The sequence below is a fragment of the Papaver somniferum genome, chromosome 1 (assembly GCF_003573695.1).
Source record: "Papaver somniferum cultivar HN1 chromosome 1, ASM357369v1, whole genome shotgun sequence".
In the NCBI taxonomy this organism is placed as follows: domain Eukaryota; kingdom Viridiplantae; phylum Streptophyta; class Magnoliopsida; order Ranunculales; family Papaveraceae; genus Papaver; species Papaver somniferum.
In genome coordinates this window covers 167595989-167618060 of record NC_039358.1, presented here as the reverse complement: position 1 = coordinate 167618060, position 22072 = coordinate 167595989, and the positions used below count along the sequence as shown (strand labels likewise).

The window sequence follows — 22072 nt, the reverse complement described above, 5'->3', positions numbered from 1 at the left end:
TAGAACTTTCTCCAAGAAATAAAACAAATACCTTTATTATTCTTCTCCCTCCACAAAAATTGTTTTTGTATAGTGCTTAACTTATTGATAGTGCACTCAGTCATTATGAAACAAGACACGGGGTGAACTGAAATCGCATTTAGGACATGCTTGACTGTAACGGTACCCGCTTTTAATAAATTTTTCCTCCTCCAAGTTGATAGCTTAGAATGCATATTATCTACTAAATTAATGAGAAAAGACTTTGTTTTTGATCTCCTCAAAATTAATTGCATACCAAAGTATTCTATTTAACGCCCATTCTTTGGACTCTGAGTTTTCTAGGGATGATTCTGGAGAATCTATTTAGCAAATTTGCACTGAAGTGAACGCTAGATTTATTGAAGTTTATAGTTTTCTTAAAAAGCGTGCGTATAACAACCACACCCAATAATTCGTTTGACCATATGTATAGATATAATTCCGAGAGCACCAACTTAAAAGTGAGACTCAATCAAGAAATATATCAAGGAGCTTTATCTCTTTCACAATACAATCAACAAATCAAACAGATAGAAATCCGTGAGCCTGATTGATATGAGAAATAACTTGGACGGTACCAACGACCAATGCCCAAGTGTCAATCAAGTTTTATCCAACAATCAAGGTCGGATTTATCAATTATATAAACAAATATAATGCAGAAAAGAAATAACACAGACACCAGAAATTTTGTTAACGAGGAAACCGTAAATGCAGAAAAACCCCAGGATCTAGTCCAGATTTGAACACCACACTGTATTAAGCCGCTACAGACTCTAGCCTACTACAAGTTAACTTCAGACTGGAATGTAGTTGAGCCCCTAACCAAGTCTCACACCGAAGGTACAGTCGTGTTCCTTACGCCTCTAGAACCATGTCGGATTCTGCGCACTTCATTCCCCTAGATGATCTCACCCACAACTAAGAGTTGTTACAACCCAAAGTCGAAAACTTATAAACAAATATGTCTCCCACAGATATGTTTATCCTTTATTCTGTTTTTGTTCCGTCTTTTGATACAAAGATCAAGGTGAACATGAACCAACTAATAATCCGGTATTATACTCCCGAAGAGCAGCAAAGAAATATTACTCACCTCACAATAGACTAACTGATTAACATAAGAAGTTATTGTGGAATCACAAGAGTCTGAGACGAAGAACTGTTGTGATTACTTTTTATATCTTACCTATCGGAGATAAATCTCGAGTAAATCTTAGAGAAGATGAAACTCAATACAATAGAACAAGTAAGGTTAGAATACGTAACTACAAAGAAGATAGTTGGATCTGGCTTCAGGAATTCCAAATGAAGTCTTCAAGTCGTTAACCTAATATGGCTTTGGAAAAACCTAGGTTAAAGGAGAATCGACTCTAGTTTGCAACTAGGACACAAGAAAGTACCGGAATTAGGTTTTCCAGTTGCTAAAGTTCTCCCTTATATAGTCTTTCAAATCAGGGTTGCTTACAATCAAACCTAAGATATCTTAGTAACAAAGCATTCAATATTCACTGTTAGATGAACTCCTGATTTAAGACTTAAGCTAAGTCTGCTTATAAATTAAGCAATTAATCTCCATCTTAGATGGTCTTATCTTGTTACACAAAAATGAAATATACTTATATTTAGATATGGGTAAGCGTACCTAAACATGTATATTGGATTAGCTCAATAACAATTAACCGAAGTTAGCCATATGAACACTTTTGTCTTAGCCGTATTCATCTAACACTTCTAGATCAAATATGATTATCAATCAATCATAATAGATAATCAAATGAATCTAATTGTGCTTCAAATAGAGTTATTTAATTGTCTACTATCTCATAAAAATATTCATGAATAAATTGAAATAAATCGGTTTGATTCGTAATCGTACAAAATACTTATACAAGAATCAATTCATGAACATTAATCCACGGTTTGCAAAGTTAATTTGCATTCCTTAGATCATAAATATTTTAGTTCATGAGTATGCGAACAACATCTCCAGACCTTGGCCTAGTCAAGCCGTTCGCAAACTCGGTTCGCGAACAACCGTTCCGGATCCAACTCAGGTAAACCCATTCACATACTAGGTACGCAAACAAGAGTTCCGGACCTTCTCAGGTAAATCCGTTCGCATACTAGGTAGGAAAACAAGAGTTCCGGACCCGAATCATCACAATACAGTTCACATACTAGGTATACATACCGTGGTGTATCCAGACATGAGTAATCGTTCTAAACTCTCATTTTAATTATTGAAACATCCTTAGAAGACGACAATGGTAATCTCACACATACCATTAGCTTAAATTAATTTTCAAGTGATCGAATGATCAATACGAAACTTCCCGAGCTAACATTAAATGACTGTCTTACACAAATCATATAAGATGTTCAAGGTAATTTTCACATGATCATATTTTGATTTAATATTTAGTTTCGAACAAATAGATTGTTTCCAACTAAACTCGTCAAGAATATGATGAACATAGCTAAAGCAAAAAACTTCAAACACGTATTTCGAGAAATAGATAAGCGAGATAAACTCGGCTTGAAATATCAAATGTGTATAATATCTGTATAGCTATACGACTTAGTCTCACTAGAAGATAGAATATAATAGACTTCTGAGTCATAGATAAGTTTTAGTCTCCACATATCTTTTGTTGATGAAGTTCCTCCAAGATCCTCAATAGATCTTCTTCTTCTATTAGTGAATGTCGTGAAGTCTAAAGCTCAATTACACATTCTATCCTAATCCGAGACATAGCAATAAGTAGGCTAGAAATCAGGACTTACAGTTTTGATAACTAACATTGACAAACAAGCTTGAGATAGCAACACTTGCGAGTTCGACCGAGCAGTTCTCTAACATTTTCCCAGAAGTATCACTGAATATATACATCACTTATAAAAAGAAGATTATTCACATTATGCATATCCACCTTTATGAATAATAATAAGCGGACATCAACAAAGAATAAGTGTGACATAGGTGGAGCTATTCTTACAATTTTCACCCACTGGATTTTTTTCTGCTGCCCAGCCAAAAAAAGGATTCTTAAGAAATCTTCCATAACATACCAATGATGACGAGTTAAGTCGATAAATGTTCAACTTTCCTTATACCTCTAGTTGGTTTAGAAGATTGATAAAGTGAACCATTGGGAGCAATTGAGCATAACTGAAACCACTGTATTATTGATATTCTCCTAATAAAAGGACACACTCTTTTGAGAACTCCGTTTTCTTTATCACATCAACAGGAAATCTCATTCTATCCTATCAAAGGCTTTTGACATATCCAAGTTTAGAGCTAGAAACCTTTTTCTGTTTTTTTTCCTTTCTTTTTCATATATATTGTGAATTATTTCTTGAGCTCATTGGATATTATCACTTATATTGCTTCCAGAAACATAATCAACTTGAAGAGGAAAGAAAAACTTGTCTGTAACTTTTTTCATTCTAACGGTCATTAACTTTGATCTGTTTGTAAGTTGTATTAGATAAAGCAACTGGTCTTGATTCAGATGGAACCGTGGACTTTTATTTTTTGCTACTAAAGTAAGATTTATCTCATTAAGTTGTTTGAGCATAAATCCAAAACTAAAAAACTTCTTCAGCGATTCACTGGTTTACTACTTAACAATCTCTCAGTGAGATCGGAAAAACAAGGTGGAAATCCATTCGGCCCTAAAAGCGCCAATTGTCCTCGCGTAATTGGTTGAAATAAGTTTGGGTGATGGAAGCCCACTGTATGAGTGGTTATTATTCCTAAGTACTATTTTACCCTCAATATTTAAATATTTTGGGTGAGCGTCACTAACCAGTAGGTGAGGTTAACTTTTATATTTTTGGAAGGCATATCTAAAGGTCTAAATCTACTTGTAAAATCTCAAAATACCTAGAGATATATCCATTCTGCTTATTTTATAAACGCCAAACTATTAAATTAAGAAGTCAACAAAATTACAGAGGGCAATACTAGAGTAACACTCATGTCTACACTGTAGAACACTTGAGCCTTTATATTTCTATTTAGACCTTTCGAAGAGAAAGAATTAAACCCTGAATTTCTAGCTTCTTTAGCTAATTTGTTTGCATGAGAAAGAACTTTAATATGGATTATGTGATACAAAATAACAATGGTTTCTCATGAATAAATAAATTCATGGTATACTATAGGGGAGGATATGCTTTAAATTGGCCGGAATTTAGTAGTTATCACCTGGCATATTTTGGCCCCTAGGTATAACTGGGTTTTCAAAAAACAAAAACAAAATGATGTTATTATGGTAAACAATATTATTATACATATACTAATAGTATAAGGAACATTAATCACCCAAATTATACTATTATGGAAACACTGTTCTATAACCCTATGTATGATGATGAATGTTTGAGAGTTGTTTGTCTCTCATTTTGATAGGAAAAGAACACTAATATAAAAAAAAACTGGAAGTATTAAGATTACTAAATTAATTGTAATTTTTCCTTTTGATTTAATCTGTTGATTTAAAAGATTAAAAACCCACAACTAATTATGTATGATTTAAAACCCACAACCAATTGTATATGATATGGCTCATAAGATAAAACCTTTGCGATGCACAGATGCATCAATACAACGTGCATATGTTTAGTAGTAAATTAATGAACCAATCCGAGTCTGGGGAGCCCCTAAGAGATTAAAAAAGAATTACCAACAACTTTTAGGAGAAACAAAAAATTCAAGTTAGTGAATTCTTTCAAATTCATGTAGCTTGTCATTATGAAAGTTTGACAAAGTTTTCACTTATAATTTTACCAAAAAAACACATACAAAAATAACTAGAAAATAATGCGCACCTTTTACAAAGAAACCAAATATACAAACTCGGAAATTGTTGCTACCATATATGACCCACATCCTCAAAAGAACTGATGATGTCGTCTTGTTTCTTCAAGGACATTTCCATTACAATGGTGGGATATATTAAACTAACAATATCATGTTTTTCCTTTCTCCCTCCACCCATTTCATTTTAATTGCTGTATGATCTTTTTGTGGTTGACTAGTATTTAAGATAATCCTCTTCCAACTATTGCATCCCAAACCAAAAACACTATTATTAATTTTATTTTACATTTTTTTTTTGTTGTTGTAAATGATATACCTCATATATAATAGCCACTGGGCACCCAAAATTTTATTTATTTATTTTGGGTCGATAAAAAAATAATATGGGCCAAAACAAGAAACACAAGAGGCTTGATCCACTAGGAAAATAAAATAAAATAAGAAGGATACTAGTGACATCCCACTGGCAATTCTATTCTAAGGTGGTCGATGTCTTTTCATCGATTTCAAATCACTGCGTCATAAGTTACATTTTGGAACTATTTAAAATCTAAGACTTCTTATTCTTTTACTCCCTCAATCTTTAATTAACAGTCCTAATTGATTTTGTCAAAATATTAAGGAAATCCTATAAAATGTCATGACTAACCCTTGACTAGCCCTATTTCATGAGCTATCGTGCGGGTGTGCCGGCTAAGAAGGAGGTTGATTTGGGATTTCTTTCGAAAACTGACACTGCCTTGAGAACAGATGATATTCTTGTATTTAATTGGGATAATGGCCGTGACATGTGTTTGGATGTGACTGGTGTTTCTCCCTTTACTGGAGGAGGTGTACGATCCTTTTCACCGGGTCTTGCCATCAAGAATGCAGTTACTAGGAAAAATGTCAAGTACTTAGAAAAGTGCTCGTCACAAGGCTATGGGTTTGGGATACTTGCTTTTACCACCTTGGGAGAGCTTAGCGAGGACACTACAGACTTCTTGAAGCGTTTGCGCAATTATATGGCTAGCCATGATGCTAATGTTCGTGTTGGAGAGTTTCTTTTCCATATGTTAGGTGTTGTCATTCAAAAAGGGGTAGAGCTCAGCTTGTTGTTAGGCTTCCGACTAATTTCTTACAAGATGATAGTCCTTATGATTAATCTGCACTTAGATAACTGTAATAAGGAACCAAATCCTAAAAATTATATAGTAAAAATTATAAATTGGATAGTATTATTATTTTAGGAAATATTTTAAGCAAATAAAAATAAACTTATACTACGTTTATTATGGAATCCACGAATAAATAGAAGTTTTATTATGAATTTTATAATTATTCATTTATTTAAAAAAGGAATGACGATTAATACAAAGATATTGAATAGATTTTTCTTTGTATATAGTGATAATATTGCGGAGTGTGGCTCCCAAGCTTAATGTGTCTAAGATTTTGGGCTTCCAAGCCCATTTTTGCTTTGTTACATCCATAACAAGATTTTTCTTCCCATTGATCAAGTTTCTGGCTCTGCCCTTCCTGTCTATCATCAGTGGTACACCCATCACGCAACAACTTCCGGTATTGAGTTTACAAGACAGGATAGACTTTCTTTCTCCATATCCAACCTGTATGAGAATAATGTGCCCTTCAAGATTCCATTAAATCAACCTAGCTTGATCCAGAAGACCAATTAACCAAAAACACATACAATAACATGTAGCTGAATGCTGATGGAGGGCGCCCTACTCCCAAGGAAAAACAAGAACGTTGGGACAGATCCTTAGTCCGTACAAATGTTTAGTGTACATTAGTGTTTAGTGTGGCGAAATTACCCTCGGAGAAAGCAGAAGAATCTCCAGTTCTCCAGTTTTTAGAGTCATAGACCAACACGGCGTCAATGAAACAAGTGCATGTGCCTTGTTGCCGCAATCTATTCATATTAAAATAAATTCCCTTCGGCAAGACTCTCTCTCTCTCTCAAAACCTCATTCTTTCTCAATTACTCTTGACGCACACAACACACGAACATACAGGGAGAGGGAGAGGGAGAGGGAGTGTGTGTTTCGTCTCTCTTTCTCTTGATTTCTGTGTTGGTATAAGTCGAGTAAAAAGTTTGTGCAATGTCAGTACAGAAGAGATCACCTGAGAATCTAATGGAAGATTCTTATCATCATCATCAACAGCAACAAGAACGTTATGACTGCTATCAAAAACAACAGACCCTCCAACAAAATGAAGAACAAATACAAGATAGAGTGGGAGACGATGGTACGTAGCAGTAGAAGATATACGATGTATATCAAATCAGTACACGAAATCAATATCAATTTCAACCTCAATTTCAGTCTCAATCTTGAATCAAATCAAGATTCTTTACTTGTTTGAAAACAACCTTATAATCTAATTTTACTTATAACTTATTCAATATTTTTTCTCAGATTCTGATCCAACCCCTTCTTCTAGTAGCGGTGATGATAAAGATGAGTAAGTTATTATCGACGTTCTTCTTCTTCCTCTAATTATAATTTTCAGTTCGTCGCCTTCCATTTTTTTTCTCTCTTCAGGTTCTTAATCGCTGATTCGATGTTTTCATTTTGATAGTTTTCTATTTTCTGTATCGTTTTATCGTTCCAGAAACATTTGATTTCAGCTACGATATTAATTCTGTTTTGTTTTTCTTACCGTTAACGTGCGACCCAGATTTCTTCTCTTTAGTTTAGAAGAGGTCAGTAGCTATGAGGATTATGCATACAATCTGGTTTCCTGGTATTCGTTTGGATAGATCTCGTTGATTTTAGCCATCCTTTCTCACGATTCGATTATGTTTGGTGATTGATTTAAAAGTTGCATGTTCTTGATTACTCAGTCATTTGTTCCGACTTGATTTGACTATGTTCAGAGTTACAGGGCCATATGCATGTTAGGCAAATCGTTTAAGCACTGTTTGATATTTTTCTTGTGAATGTTGATTGTACTAATTCTCACAAAATTCCCCGTTTCAATCATGCTGGATCTTACATCTGGAAACTACGAATTTCGACGAGAATGTGATTGTTAATGTTATAGCTTTCTAGAGTGACGGATTTCTGAGAGCAATAGGGAAATGATGGAGTAGTTGAAGATTGGCACTTATACATGGAAGACTTTTCTGGACTTAATGATATCTATTTCCAACAAACTATGGAAATGAGTAATGTTGTCCAACATGGTCTTTCATGGAAAAACTGGCTTTTGTTTGGACATCAGAGGAGTAGGTGATTAGGTGACATAAGCTTGAAACACCTATTTGCAACTTGGGACTGCTATCTCTCATAGAGATAATCCAAGGAGAAATTTTGAAATAAATTACAGTTTAATAATGAAATTGGTACTTTTTCAGAGTAGAGCTTGTCTAGATTTTGCTCAACCGAACTTTTTTTTCCATCCATATATTTGTCAATGATTTTAACGTAATTAATGACCTTTGTTTGTCCCTTTCTTTGTTGCAGTTTCGTGTTAGTAAAATTATCAGAGATACGCAAAGAAGTGCAGTGTCCAATATGTCTAGGTATGGTCCATTTCTTGTTCTGTACATGGTCCTTGGATGCCTGGCAATCTATGGAATTTGCTCTAGAGACATACCTCTATTTTCAGAGTGTAGACTACTGTTACATTGAGGCAGTGAGCTTGCAACCTGGTGCTTTTTAGGTACATTTAACAATTGGGAATCTAGCATACATGGGAAAGTAATCTGATAAACCGAAGGTTGTGTTATGACTGCCGGCTATGAACACTTTCCGAATGTTAAATGAGGGATACACATTTGTATTTTCTCTCCTCAACTAAGTTATCGGCTATGAACACTTTTCGCAATTAGTTTCTTAGGTGCACATGAACTTTACCATATAACTATGTTCTATGGTCTACTGTGTAAAGGGTCTCAATTCTCTACTCCAAATCATTCCTATTCTTCTGCATTTCATGTTTTATGCATCAAGCATGATCTACTTATAATTTAATTACTCTGTCATCGTGATCAGCGAGACGAGAAACATTGTATGACAGAGTACCTATATTATCTTGCCAGGTATTATCAGGAAGACGAGAACTGTAATGGAATGCCTGCATCGCTTTTGCAGGGAATGCATTGACAAATCAATACGTCTTGGGTAGGCTATGAAACCTTTTGAACTTCATTTTTTCTTTATGATTTAGCTTAGGAGCAAGTTCCTGCTGGTAATGTGTTTGGGTATTTCATATTGTGGAACTCGGATCTATAAAAGTTGTAATATTACTGTAAATAAAAAATTGTGCAGGAACAATGAATGTCCTGCTTGTCGTACACATTGTGCAAGTCGTCGTTCTTTGAGAGATGATCCCAATTATGATATCCTTATTGCAACTCTATATCCAGACATTGACGAGTATGAGGAGAAGGTAAGTCATTTGAATAATCTTTTTTTCATTGTAGTTCTTACTCGAATTGCATTTGAGCATTTTTTAAACTGATAAGGGTGCTATGGTTGCAGGAACTGGCATTTGGCGATGAGGAAAAGATTCGCAATAACCATGTAGGGTATTTAAAGTATTTATGCTTATTTATTCATCATCATCATAATTATTCTAGTCACAAAACAGTCGCTCAATTATGCTTTCACCAAACAGATTGCATTCTTACATTTATTGGCTCCTACAGGCATTCTAAGTGTGCTATTAACTGTAATCTGCAACTCTTTATCCATGACATGCTTTAACCATATGTTTCAAAGCCTTGGAATGGCATGGTTAGTGGAGTTGAATAAAAGTACGGCAACCACTCTTTTTCTCTTTCATTTTAAAGTTGTAAGAGTTCACACCTAATGGTACCCTTAAGTGGAGCTACGGCCCAAACTTCATTTCGACTGTGCTTTTCTTTGTATGCTTGCTTTTAAAGAAATAAAGCTCTGTTTGGAGTTGGCATTACCTGGAACATTCTTCACAATATCTCCTTGAGCATTGGTACATGTAGTCTAAGGTTTTGTTCATGTTGTTTGTTTTCTATTCTTTAAGTGGGCAAACACAAACTAATTCCAATGCACACAAAAAAAGCTACTTGTAATTCTGGCCACTTTGTTCATTCTTAACTGCAGGTCTTTTATTTTCTTTTCTTTTCTCCTCGATAGATCCAAGACTATATCGCCCAGACTGTTCGACGACAATCATCAGCTCTTGGTAGTACTCATAAAAGCCGTACAACAGCTAAATCCGTGACTTCATTTACAAGGACAACTGATCAGCCAAATAAACGAAGAGGAAGAAGAAGAAACAACGAATTAACTCAAAGTTCTGAAGACGATGATCATGTAAACGGCACTGGTAGCAGCAATGGTAACGGTTATGTTAATTGTAACAGGGTAGATGGAAGGTCATCTTCTAGTGATGATTCAAGTATGGATGTGAAGCCAAGAACGCGCAGGAGATGGGTAAGGTGCTGTTTTTCGCAGCCTTCTTCAGCATCTGCTAATGCAAATACTGAGTTTAATGAGAACAATGGTTCAGAAGATGTTACCAAAGGGAGTGCAGATCCATTTAAAACTCCTGGGTTCGTTAGGGTACCTGAAGTGCTTGTTTGGGGTAAGGGTGGGACTCGGAGTCACAGTCGACAAAGAAATCTAACCGCTGGGAACAGTATGAACAGTAGGATCCCTCGAAGCAATCCCCTATTCGACTTGGTAGATAATATTCACAAGTTAGAGGAAGACAACCCCGAGGCATAAAATAAGGATGCTAATTGGCAAATTTGCTTCATAAGTTCTCTACTATTGGTGGAGAGAACACATCTGGGGTTACTTTGTTTAGTTGGTTGTACACTGCACAGGTTTTTTTATTTATTTTTTGATGAACAAAATATACACAGATAGCAGTGAGACTGCTCCTCCATATCTCTCGATTTTTTTATTTTTGCAAATATTTGTTGGTTTCTTGAATTATAGATTTAGGAGTTTTCAGGTTGTAATGGTACTGTATTTCATACCCAGGGACAAACGAGTACTTTTTTTTTTCACTATCACAATAAAATCTTAGCTTTCATTCGTTCAACACAACTTGCATGCCTTGGCTGGATAATTCGATTCCATTTTTGATCACAGGTTCTAATGTTTATTTATCTTTCCTGATCAATAAACAATGAAAACTGAGAAGATTTAGGAATCTGTATCTGAACCCTGACACACATGGAATCATAAAAGTTGCATCTTTTCGCACGTGGCACCGGATTGAGAGCAGTTCCTATGGTAATGTTCAAACTCAAAATTTTGTTGAGCCACGTGGATGGTCAAACGGGTTTATCCACTATGGTAAAGTAGGGCAAAATGAACAGATTTGGTTTTCCAGGGCCCACTAGTATTTCTTTTTAATATAAAATGTTTTGTAGGATAAAGATGAAAAATAAAATAAAATATTTAAGTGAGATAAAATATGAATGAAGTGAGATAAAATAGGATAAAGTGAGATAAAATAAGATTAAAAAGTAGTAAAATAATCAGGAATTGTACTTGGCGTTAAACCAAGAGACGCGGGCGTCAATGAGAAAATCGATGGCGTTTTTGGCTTGATCGCGCGTTGGTTCTTGCAACGCCAGCATTAGTAGGGATGACGCGCGTCCTTATAACAGGCGCGCGCCGGATGTTCCGACTCGATGTTCAAATCAACAGATCTGTTGATTTGAACATCCATTTTTCATGTTTGTTCATTCCATAATGGGAGCAAAATGAACAAACTCTGAGTTTGTTCATCCCATAGGAATTGCTCTGACTAAAGCCCTCAGGACCTGGGTATGTCGCGTAGGATGTCTTATAAAGAGTAGCCTCTTGAAGCTCATAGCAAAATTAGTTGCGAACTTACATCTCTTTCTGCCCACAACATGGTTAAGGGCTACAAATTAGAAAGGAAACGAGTCTAGGATCCCCCACTCGGAACTAGTTTGCAATTTCTGCCACCTAGAACCTCTAAATTTTCGGCTTTGCTAAAAAAATGGTGGTGGCGTTTTGGTTTAGAGAAAAATGCATTGTGGAGGAAGATTATGGTTGAGAAATTCGGTGAAACCTCGACCGGTTAGGAAACTCTCCAACCCAAATGATCAAAAGGTGGTAGCTTGTGGTTTGATATCTATAAAGAGCTTAAAGATTTCAACAAAAGTATTAGATTTAATATTGGAGCGGGCAAGGAAACTAGATTTTGGGAAGACTCTTGGATTGGTGAAGCAAAATTATGTGATATGTTTCCCTTGGCATATGAAGCCTCAAGGACCAAGGAGTTTGTGGTGGCAAGTATGTATGAAGTGAATGAAGGTGATATAAGGTGGAAGTTTATGTCTAGAAAAAGATACTCCCAAACCATTTCAAGTGAAGTTTTAACTATCTCCAATCTACTCTCTTCCGTCACTATTCAAGAAGGCATCTCGGATAGACGAATTTGGGTCGGAAATAATCATGGTCAATATACGGTTAAAGATGGTATTAGAGACGAAGAAGATCAAGATGAGCCAAATTTTCCAATCGATGTTGTTTGGAGGCGTGACTACCCTTGTAAAATCAATTTTTTCCTTTGACTTCTTTCTCATGATAGGATAATGACGGCGGATAAGCTCCTGAGAAGAGGTATGGATGTCTCTAGTGTATGTTGTTTTTGTGACGAAAATGATGAAACTAGCTCACATTTATTCTATGGATGTTGGAGGACTCGGAGAATTTGGGATTACTTTGTTGAAGGATGTCATTCTCGGTGGACTTATGAGGCAAATATAACCACAAATATAAAGTGTTGGAAGTTTGATTGGGGAGAAGAAAGACTTAGTCGAATATGGAACAACATACCGGTTGCATTATGGTGGTGCATTTGGAGAGAGCGAAATCCAAGAGTCTTCGAAAACAAAAAGAAAAGTTTGGTAAGCCTTATTAGAAACGTTAAACTACAAGCATTCTTTTGGCCGAATCAAACATAAAGATGTTAGATTTTAACAGCGAATATGGTGATAACATTATGGAACTCTTTTTTTCGGCCTTCGTGATCTCGTTGTTTGTAGTGTTGGGTAGCCGAACTCCCCTTCGGTTTGCTTTTCTTTTTTTTGTTTCCGTTTGTATTCATTGGGTTGAGGTACCCCTCTTAAGTACCTTTTCTTTTCAATGAAATTTCTCCTTGGCCGATCCAAAAAAAAACATCTAAATTTTTAAAGCCAAAGGAGGGATAAGGTGTTCTCGCCGATCTGATCAAAGGCTGTAGTTTTTAGGTCAGCAAAAGATTACGAATCCCTAAATTTTATATTAGAAAATTGCAAACAATGCGCAGAGATCCCTTCGACCTGATTTAACCAAGTAACAAGATTAGCATCATGGAGGTTTACTTTAAGCTTTAACAAGTTTTGTATTGCATACTCAACAGCAACGGCTACTTCCAGGCTGCCCTTACTCACATGTGGAGTTCCTTAATACAATCGAACTATGTCCATTAGATGTTAGTCACGTGTCAGTTATCCATTGTTCCTCTTTAAGGTTTCATGGATTGGTTTGAAGCTGTAAGAGAAACTTGTTTCTTAGATAACAAGAAATAAATGAAATAGATATTTGTGGCTGCGCTGTTCTTCAGCCAGATTTGGCCTGAATCATTGATTTAGGAGGTGTTTTTACACCAATATTTTCTATTTGTTTCTGCTAATTTGTTGTAGCAATACGAAAATTGGCATCAGAATCGTTCCTTCTACTCAAAACCAGTTATTTTTTTTTCCCCATGACATTGAAAAAAGTTGAAACTGAGGTAGAAAAATTGAAAGGATCTCATGATGTTATTCACACGAAAATCACAGATCTAGGTGGTTCAGTTGATGCTTTAACCACAAAATTTGATAATCATATGTAATTACTTGAGCGAACAAATTTTTTTCAACATCATACTGAGAGATCAAATGGTACTTAGAATGAAACTCATACTGCTCATACTTTCAATCACCATCGTACACCTCCATTTCACTATCCCCATTCTAGGATGCCAAAGTTAGACTTTCCCATATTTGATGGTGATAATCCAAGGAGCTGGATTCAGAAAAGCGAGAGGTATTTCAAGATCAATGATACTGAGGAGCACCTGAAGGTGAATATTGCTTCGATCTACTTGGAAAGTAAAGCTGAGAAATGGTTTTTAAATTTTCAGGTAAATAGACCTCGTATTACATGGTCAGATTTAACTGCTCATATTTGTGCTAGATTTGAAAACCCCATTGAAGAAAATTTTGTGGGTAGTTTTAATAAGCTTATTCAGAGTTCAACAATATATGATTATTATGAAGAGTTTGAATCTTTGAAAGCCTTGATGTTAAACATGAATCCTTCACTTACTGAAGCTTATTTTTTCATGAGTTTTCTGAGTGGTCTCAAGGAGGAAATTGGTTAATATGTCTCTATGTTTCAACCAGAAACTTTATCTGAAGCTTTTTCTTTAGCTAGATTACAAGAGAAGAAAGTCAATATTGCAGCTGCAGCTACTAAGCCATTTACTAGATCATTCAATACTTCATCCCATAACAATAGGCAATATTCTTCACCTAATTTTCCTCCTAAACCCATACTCACTTCCCCTAGATCTTCACCACTCACACCAAAGTCCTTTTCTAATCCTCAACCCAAATCCAACTCTGCAAGCCCTACCATCAAAAGACTCACTCCAGAGGAAATGCAGAAGATAAGAGATCAGGGATTATGTTACAACTGTGATGCAGTTTATAGGACAGGGCACTTTTGCAAGGGGAAACAAAAAACTTCATGCTGCAAATGGATCCTTCTGAGTTACATGATACTGAAGAAGAGGAGGAGGTTTTTGAAGAATCTGTTGAGTCTCCAATTCACTTTGACATTGAGATATCACTTCATGCTCTCACAGGAACATCTACAGGGGACACCATAAGAGTTCCTGATGTTCTAAATAAACATAAAGTATCCATTCTGATTAATTCTGGTAGCACCACTAGCTTCATTGATAGTAGTTTAGCTTCTAAACTCCACTGCAACATTATTCCCACTGCTCCAATGTTGGTAACTGTTGCTAATGGAGACACAACTAGCAGTACTGGCATATGTTCTAAGCTTACATGGAGTATGCAAGGGCACAAGTTTGTAAAAGATCTGAGAGTATTACCATTGGGAGGCTGTGATATTGTACTTGGAGCAGACTGTCTCAGGACATTAGGTGATGTGCTCTTTAACTTCTCTAAGCTCAGCATTTCATTCAAGTACCACAATAAGAAGATCACCTTACATGGATCTACACCAAATACTTTCTTACTGATGATGAGTGGGGAAGCTGTCAAAAAAAAATTCTCAAAAAATTCTCATGGCATTGTGGGTCACTTATTCTCCATTTCCACCCCAACTACCCAACCAATTCCACCAATGCTTCTTCCTATCCTAAATGACTTCAACGACATTTTTCAAGAACCTACTCAATTACCTCCAAAAAGAGCATTGGACCACTCAATCCCTTTACAACCTAATGCTGCTCCTGTCAATCAAAGAGCCTACAAATGTCCTTATATCCAAAAAGGAGTAGTTGAACAACTTGTGCAGGACATGCTTATAACTAGCATTATACAACCCAGTCATAGTCCTTTTTTTTTACCAATTTTGCTGGTTAAGAAGAAGGATAATTCATGGGATTTTGTGCGGATTATAGGAAGCTCAACAACATTACTGTTAAGGATAAATTTCCAATTCCTATAATTGATGAGCTTTTGGATGAATTAAAAGGTTCCATATTCTTCACTAAGATTGATTTGAGAGCTGGGTACCACCAGATTAGAGTGATTGGTGCTGATATATTCAAGACAACATTTAGAACACATCATGGTGACTATGAGTTTAAGGTCATGCCATTTGGCCTGACAAATGCACCTGCCACATTTCAAGCTTTAATAAAAGATATTTTCCAACCAGTTTTGAGGAAATTTGTCTTGGTTTTCTTTGATGATATCTTAGTTTACAGTCCAAGCTTAGAAGCACATATGGAGCATCTCAAGTATGTTTTTTCCTTACTCGGACAACATAAGCTCCTTGCTAACTTCTCCAAGTGTTGTTTTGGTCAATCTTCTTTGGAGTATTTGGGTCATACTATTACAACTGAAGGTGTGTCTGCTAATCCTAATAAGATATCTTGTATGCAACAATGGCCACTTCCTACTACTATTAAAGAACTTAGAGGCTTTCTTGGCCTCACTGGCTATTATAGGAAATTTGTTAAAGGTTATTTGGCTATTGCTAAGCCACTTACTGAGTTGCTTAAAAAGAATTCCTTCAATTGGAGCCCTGCAGCCACACTTGCATTCAATCAACTCAAAGAACCAATGAAGAATACTCCCATACTAGCTTTGCCGGATTTTATAAAGCCATTTGTGGTAGAAAGTGATGCCAGTGATCTATGTGTGGGAGTTTTTTTACTACAAGAGAACAAACCAATTGCTTATTTCAGCAAACCCTTGGGACCAAAAGCACAAGCATTATCTACATATGAGAAGGAATTCATGGCTATTGTCTTAGCTGTACAAAGATGGAGGCAATATTTGCAAGTTCCTAAATTCATTATCAAAACTGACCATCAAAGCATTCAATACTTTCTTGATCAGAAGATTACTACTTCCTTGCAACAGAAATGACTTATTAAATTACTAGGATTTAATTATGAAATCCAATACAAGAAGGGTGTTGAAAATGTGGTAGCTGATGCTTTATCTAGAAGACCTGCTGATTCAGTAGCTTGTAACTCAATCTCAGTCTCTGCTCCAACTTGGGTGCAAGATTTTCTTCTCAGTTATTCTCAAGATGCCAAGGCAGATCAGCTCATTTCACAATTATTACTTCAAGCTAATTATGTGCCTCATTTCACCTTTAAAGAAGGTATCTTAAGATACAAAAATAGGATTTACATTGGCACTGGAGGTAATATTAGACATCATCTTTTGGAATCCTTGCATGCATCTGTTGTTGGTGGCCATTCAGGTATGCAAGCCACTTATGTCAGAGCAAGAAGACACTTTTATTGGCAAGGGATGAAGAAAAATATTTTTCTCTTTGTCTCTCAATGTGACATTTGCCAAAGAAATAAAAGTGATTCAACTACTCATGTTGGTATCCTATAACCTCTTCCTATACCTGATCAAGCTTGGCAACATATTACTATGGACTTCATTAATGGTATGCCTATCAGTGACAGAAAGAGTATTCTTCTAGTCATTGTGGACAAATTAACTAAGTATGCTCATTTCATTCCTCTGCATCATCCCTATACAGCTGTCTCTGTAGCCCAAGTCTTCCTCAATCAGGTATTCAAACTTCATGGCTTACCTTCTTCAATTGTCTCTGATAGAGATAAGGTCTTTACAAGTAATTTTTGGCAAGATTTGTTCAAAGCTACGGGTACCAAGTTAAACCTCAGTACAACATATCATCCACAGACTGATAGTCAAACTGAAAGAGTTAATGCATGTCTAGAGAATTATTTAAGGTGCATCGCTGGTCATAAACCAAGCAGCTGAACTAAATGGCTTGCACTTGCTGAATGGACCCGTTTTCATAGAGGATTGAAAATGTCTCCATTTCAAGCATTATATGGTTATTCACCTCCTCATCTGGCTTTCCCTTCTACCACTACTACTTATGTTGCTGTTATGGAATCTTACTTGAAAGAGAGAGCAAGTATGATGGACTTACTTAAAGAATCACTTCAAAAGGCTCAAGAGAGGATGAAACTCTACACAGATACTTCAAGAGTAGAAAGGTCTTTTGAGGTGGGAGATTTAGTCTACCTAAAACTGCAGCCATACAAACAAGCTTATGTATCCTTGAGACGCAACTTTAAACTCTTTGCTAAGTTTTATGACCCTTTTCCAGTTCTGCAAAAGATAGGCCCTGTGGCTTATAAGCTGGAGCTACCCTCTCATTCACGCATTCACCCAGTCTTCCATGTCTCTCAGCTGAAGAAGCACATTGGTGCGCAGATTATTCCTTCTCCTACACTGCTAGTGGTTGACCTCAATGGAGATATCATTAAGCTTCCAGAAAAAGTGTTGCAGACAAGGACTGTGCTCATTGGCAACAAACTAATACGGCAGGTACTGATTCAGTGGACTAATTCCTCGCCGGAGAATGCCACCTGGGAGGCCGTCTCCAACATCAAAGCTCACTACCCTAGATTCATCTTTGAGGACAAGGATGCTGCTCAGAGGGAGGCATGTTGCATACTCAACAGTAACGGCTACTGCCAGGCTGCCCTTAGTCACATGTGGAGTGCCTTAATACTATCGAACTTTGTCCATTAGATGTTAGTCACGTCACGTGTCAGTTATCCATTGTTCCTCTCTAGGGTTTCATGGATTGGTTTAAAGCTGTAAAAAATTTATTTCTCAAACAAGAAATAAATGAAATAGATATTTGTGGTTGTGCTGTTCTTCGGCCAGATTTGGCCTGAATCATTGATTTAGGTGTTTTTACACCAATCTTTTCTATTCTTTTTCTGCTAATTTGTTGTAGCAATACAACAATTTGATCCAGGGACTGCATTCCTCATCATAATGCTTCTGTATGAGATGATCTTTTTACAAGGAATTAAAGGTGATCATCTAAGGACATCTTACCACATCCAGAGATTCTGGGTGAGACTCGTGAGAGTAATCTATCTGTACCATAATGAAAACTTCATTACCTGTGAGTCCGTCACCTCATAGCACCACCATGTGGACCCTATTGGAATTGGCCTTTGTATACGGAAGTAATCGTGATAATAACCATGTCTACCACCTATTATTAACAGTAGGTAGAAATAAAGGACGCCATGGGGCCACACCAGCAAGAGGTGTATAATGGTCTCAGTTTCAGATCATGCAACATAGAACCAGATTTGCCTCTACGGCGAATAAAATGTCGTCGGATAGGTGGAAAAGGATGGATCTGTATGAACTGGTTTTATGCTTCATACTGGATGTTTAATTGAAAACCAAATAAAAATGACTGGCGATTGGAAGTTCATATTTATCAAAAAATGTGAAGTTGAAAATCCGTGGATCAAGTAGCAGTGAAGAACATTGGAACATATGTACCAGAACAATGATGCATGTAAACCTGGTTTTACGATGAAAACTGGAAGTACATAAAGTTACTGATAGTAACCATTTTACCTTACCATGAGCAACTTGAATCATAGAATTAACACGCACATATATATTCTTAACCGTCAGAAGTCTTGTAAATAATACATTGTTGAGAACACTTAAACAGATTAACATACGCACACTAGTACTGCATATAACATACCACGTTTTAAAACTAGAGTACCTTAGAGAATGCGAAACCACTGCAACTCACTAGTTAAAAACAGAAACGTGATCACCGTGAGATGAATATTATGCAGGTATTGCACTTAGCATTTGATTTAGATACATGTTATTAAATACTTAATATATAAGTAGGCATATATGGAATGCTAGTACCTATAATGAAGCCACAAGAGGATGACAGAAGAGAGAGAGCAGCGCACAGCTGACCTTTTACTACCTTACCGGATCTGAAAATGTTTGTAAGTGGAGTTTTCAGGAAGGTTTGCTGGCAACCTCCCGTTTTGATCAGCTTGCCTACAATGGTTTTCCTTCAACTGAGTTCCTGTTACTCCTTTACGGCTCGATCCTTCTCCATGTGACTCCGAAGAGGATTTCCTTCGCCGTTCATTATGCCCAGCCAAACGTCTACGACAACTCCTCTTAGTTTCATCAAACTCAGATAATTCGTGGAACCTACAATTAGGAGAAAAAAGAACTCATCCTCAGAAAAGCTCATAGACCAAAGCATCAAATGAGACAAATAATTTATCTACTAAAACTGTTCCGGAGTAAATGTTCAAAAATAAGAGACAAATCTCCCTTAATTACTGGTCAGCAATTTATACTTTCAAGTTTCAAGTGATGTTTCTCGAGTGCATACCAAGAAAATTTTGCCAAACAAAAACATGACAACAGAGATCATAACAAAGTTAGGGACCTAATTAGAGTCAGTGTTGAGCACACCTTAATTAAAACCCCTCATGGGGTATAATAATATGTTAACATAATTTTGTCCCAAAAAACTCGAAACATTCTAAGAAAATATGATCATGTTCTAGCACACACTAAACCCTGTACAATTAAACTCTAGTCAAATCCTGATCACAGACAACTAGCCCTAAAAACATAAATAAAATAGAACAAATTCTACAAGGGAATAAAGAAGAAGATGATTCTTAACCTGCTACATTGCTGACAGAATCTTTGTCGAAGACCGGCAACAATAACAACTGGAGCCTTAGAGTGATGTTCGCAAACCTTGTGACGTCTATGATACCTTTTAGCTTCACTTAGATCAACATTACAGTTCTCAGCCTGGCAAGGCAAAGCAATTCCACCACTACCACCACCACCACCAAGACTACTTGATCCCTTCTTTGAAGAAGTAAAATAAGAAGAAGCCTTTTTCCGTTTATCATCATCACAAGACCCAAATCCTTCTTCATCTACTACATCATCATCTTTCTTTGATTTCTCCTTCAAACTTCTTTTTCCTCCGTCTACTCTGCTACTCTTCATACCCTCCTTTTTTTTAGTGAGAGAGAAAGAGTGAATGAAGTAAAATAAAGACTTGGGTTTTGAGTAGAGGAAACACAACAATGATAAGGAGTATATCAATGAGATGAATTTAAGTAAAGGTAAAAAAAAAAAATGAAAAATAAGAGGGGACTATTTAGGACCACAAACTCCGTTCTTTTCATCCTTTTCCTGTCAGTGAGTGAATGAGTGAGTGATACAGTACAGTGTGAGAGAAAGAGAGATTGAATGATTCAGTTGATGGATGGGAGTGTTAATTTTCTGAAATGAAAAAGAAAGAGTGTTTGGAACCTCTTACTGAGGAGTGATGACTTGTCCACCAAGATTATTTTCCTTTTTGTTGGTCACGTCAATTTTCTAAGTTTGTAGTACGCTATGCTTTTTGAGTTTTAACTGACATTTATAGAACCAAGATCAAATAATAATACTGTGGTTCAGTTCTCATCTAGATCTAGAACCATAAACCCCCCCCCCCCCCCCCCCCCCCCCCCCCAACTACGTCAAAGAATAAGCTAGAACCATAAACCCAACTACGTCAAAGAATAAGAATACTGAAGAAGAATCAGTTGACCCTTATTAAGGAGGTGGTGAATCAAACTTTTTATAAGCCTACTGAAAAGTTTGCCCTCCTAATCTGAGATTGACTCTACGAGCTTAGTGCCTAGTGCGTCGGTAACAACTTTTCTTCCTTTTGCCTTATCTTGGACCCCTACCATGCACAAACTCAAGGCTCAAGCTGTTCACTGCCTCTCCCTCTCAATCTTAGATTCTTAGTCATTATCTGCACGAACCGATTTGAGAGCGACAATTCGGCCTTTTTAAAGTGGATACTGTTCATCTTTTCATCCTTTTCTTTTCTTTCGGGGGCATCTAACTCAAAATCGATTAGCCACGTACAGTTAAGATCATTATATTCGAACTTCATTGGCAACTAGCTAGCCCTAGTCTGGAATTGTACCTTTTTTTTGACGGAGAGAAGGATCAATCTATTCTAGTCTCTAGATGCCTCACCGCTGACTTGCCCCGACCAGATGCCAGGGTTGGAAGTTATTATATTCTTGATATATGCCCACTTCACTTATATATGTGGTGATATTTTTCAGCCGAACAATTAACTAGTAGAACATGTTTCACCCAGAGCTCCGACGGTCTTTCAGATTTTACTTACGGTCGTGGACTTAGGTGCATTAGAGGTGGAAAATGTGCCGGCCACGCATAGGCTGGCACGTGAAACCACGGGCTATGCATGTTGTGTTGTGCCGATAATTAAGACGTGTTGTGTCGTGTTCTGTTCTGCTATTTTAGTTAAAAGCTAATCCCAACATAGTTCACGGTCACAAGACACGAATAAGCTAAGCCCAACACAGTTCACAAACTCGTAGGGATGTGCAACGAACAGACAGATGTGGATTAGGGATCACCCGTGTCCAATCCGTTAAAGTTGTGGATTTGGAAAATCCAACCGTGTCATGTCCAGTCACCCGTGGATTTGACATCCGCGGATCAACAGATGATACGGACCGGATGCGGATTAACCACGGATTTTACATAAATACACGGTTAGAACAAAGGCCTCCACGAACTATACCAGTACCTTTCGATAATGTTGAGAA

General features: G+C 36.7%; 3 protein-coding genes across 3 annotated transcripts; 2 read left to right on the top strand and 1 right to left on the bottom strand.

The window, feature by feature from the left end:
* The first annotated feature begins 6792 nt into the window (after positions 1–6792).
* Positions 6793–10829, top strand: LOC113307543 (putative E3 ubiquitin-protein ligase RING1a). Its single transcript, XM_026555981.1, has 7 exons — positions 6793–7102; positions 7273–7318; positions 8323–8381; positions 8901–8982; positions 9130–9250; positions 9343–9384; positions 9976–10829. Exons 1-7 carry the CDS (start codon positions 6955–6957, stop codon positions 10567–10569), a joined length of 1092 nt encoding a protein of 363 aa, XP_026411766.1. The 5' UTR covers positions 6793–6954; the 3' UTR covers positions 10570–10829.
* Positions 10830–15839: 5010 nt separating this feature from the next.
* LOC113353717 lies at positions 15840–17366 on the top strand. Its single transcript, XM_026597228.1, has 3 exons — positions 15840–16373; positions 16533–16830; positions 16993–17366. Exons 1-3 carry the CDS (start codon positions 15840–15842, stop codon positions 17364–17366), a joined length of 1206 nt encoding a protein of 401 aa, XP_026453013.1.
* Positions 17367–19024: 1658 nt separating this feature from the next.
* Positions 19025–20522, bottom strand: LOC113307533 (squamosa promoter-binding protein 1-like). The gene is made up of 2 exons (XM_026555970.1): positions 20104–20522; positions 19025–19616 (listed from the first exon to the last, which is right to left on the bottom strand). The coding sequence occupies exons 1-2, from the start codon at positions 20439–20441 to the stop codon at positions 19382–19384; spliced, it is 573 nt and encodes a 190-aa protein (XP_026411755.1). The 5' UTR covers positions 20442–20522; the 3' UTR covers positions 19025–19381.
* Between the last annotated feature and the right edge of the window lie 1550 nt (positions 20523–22072).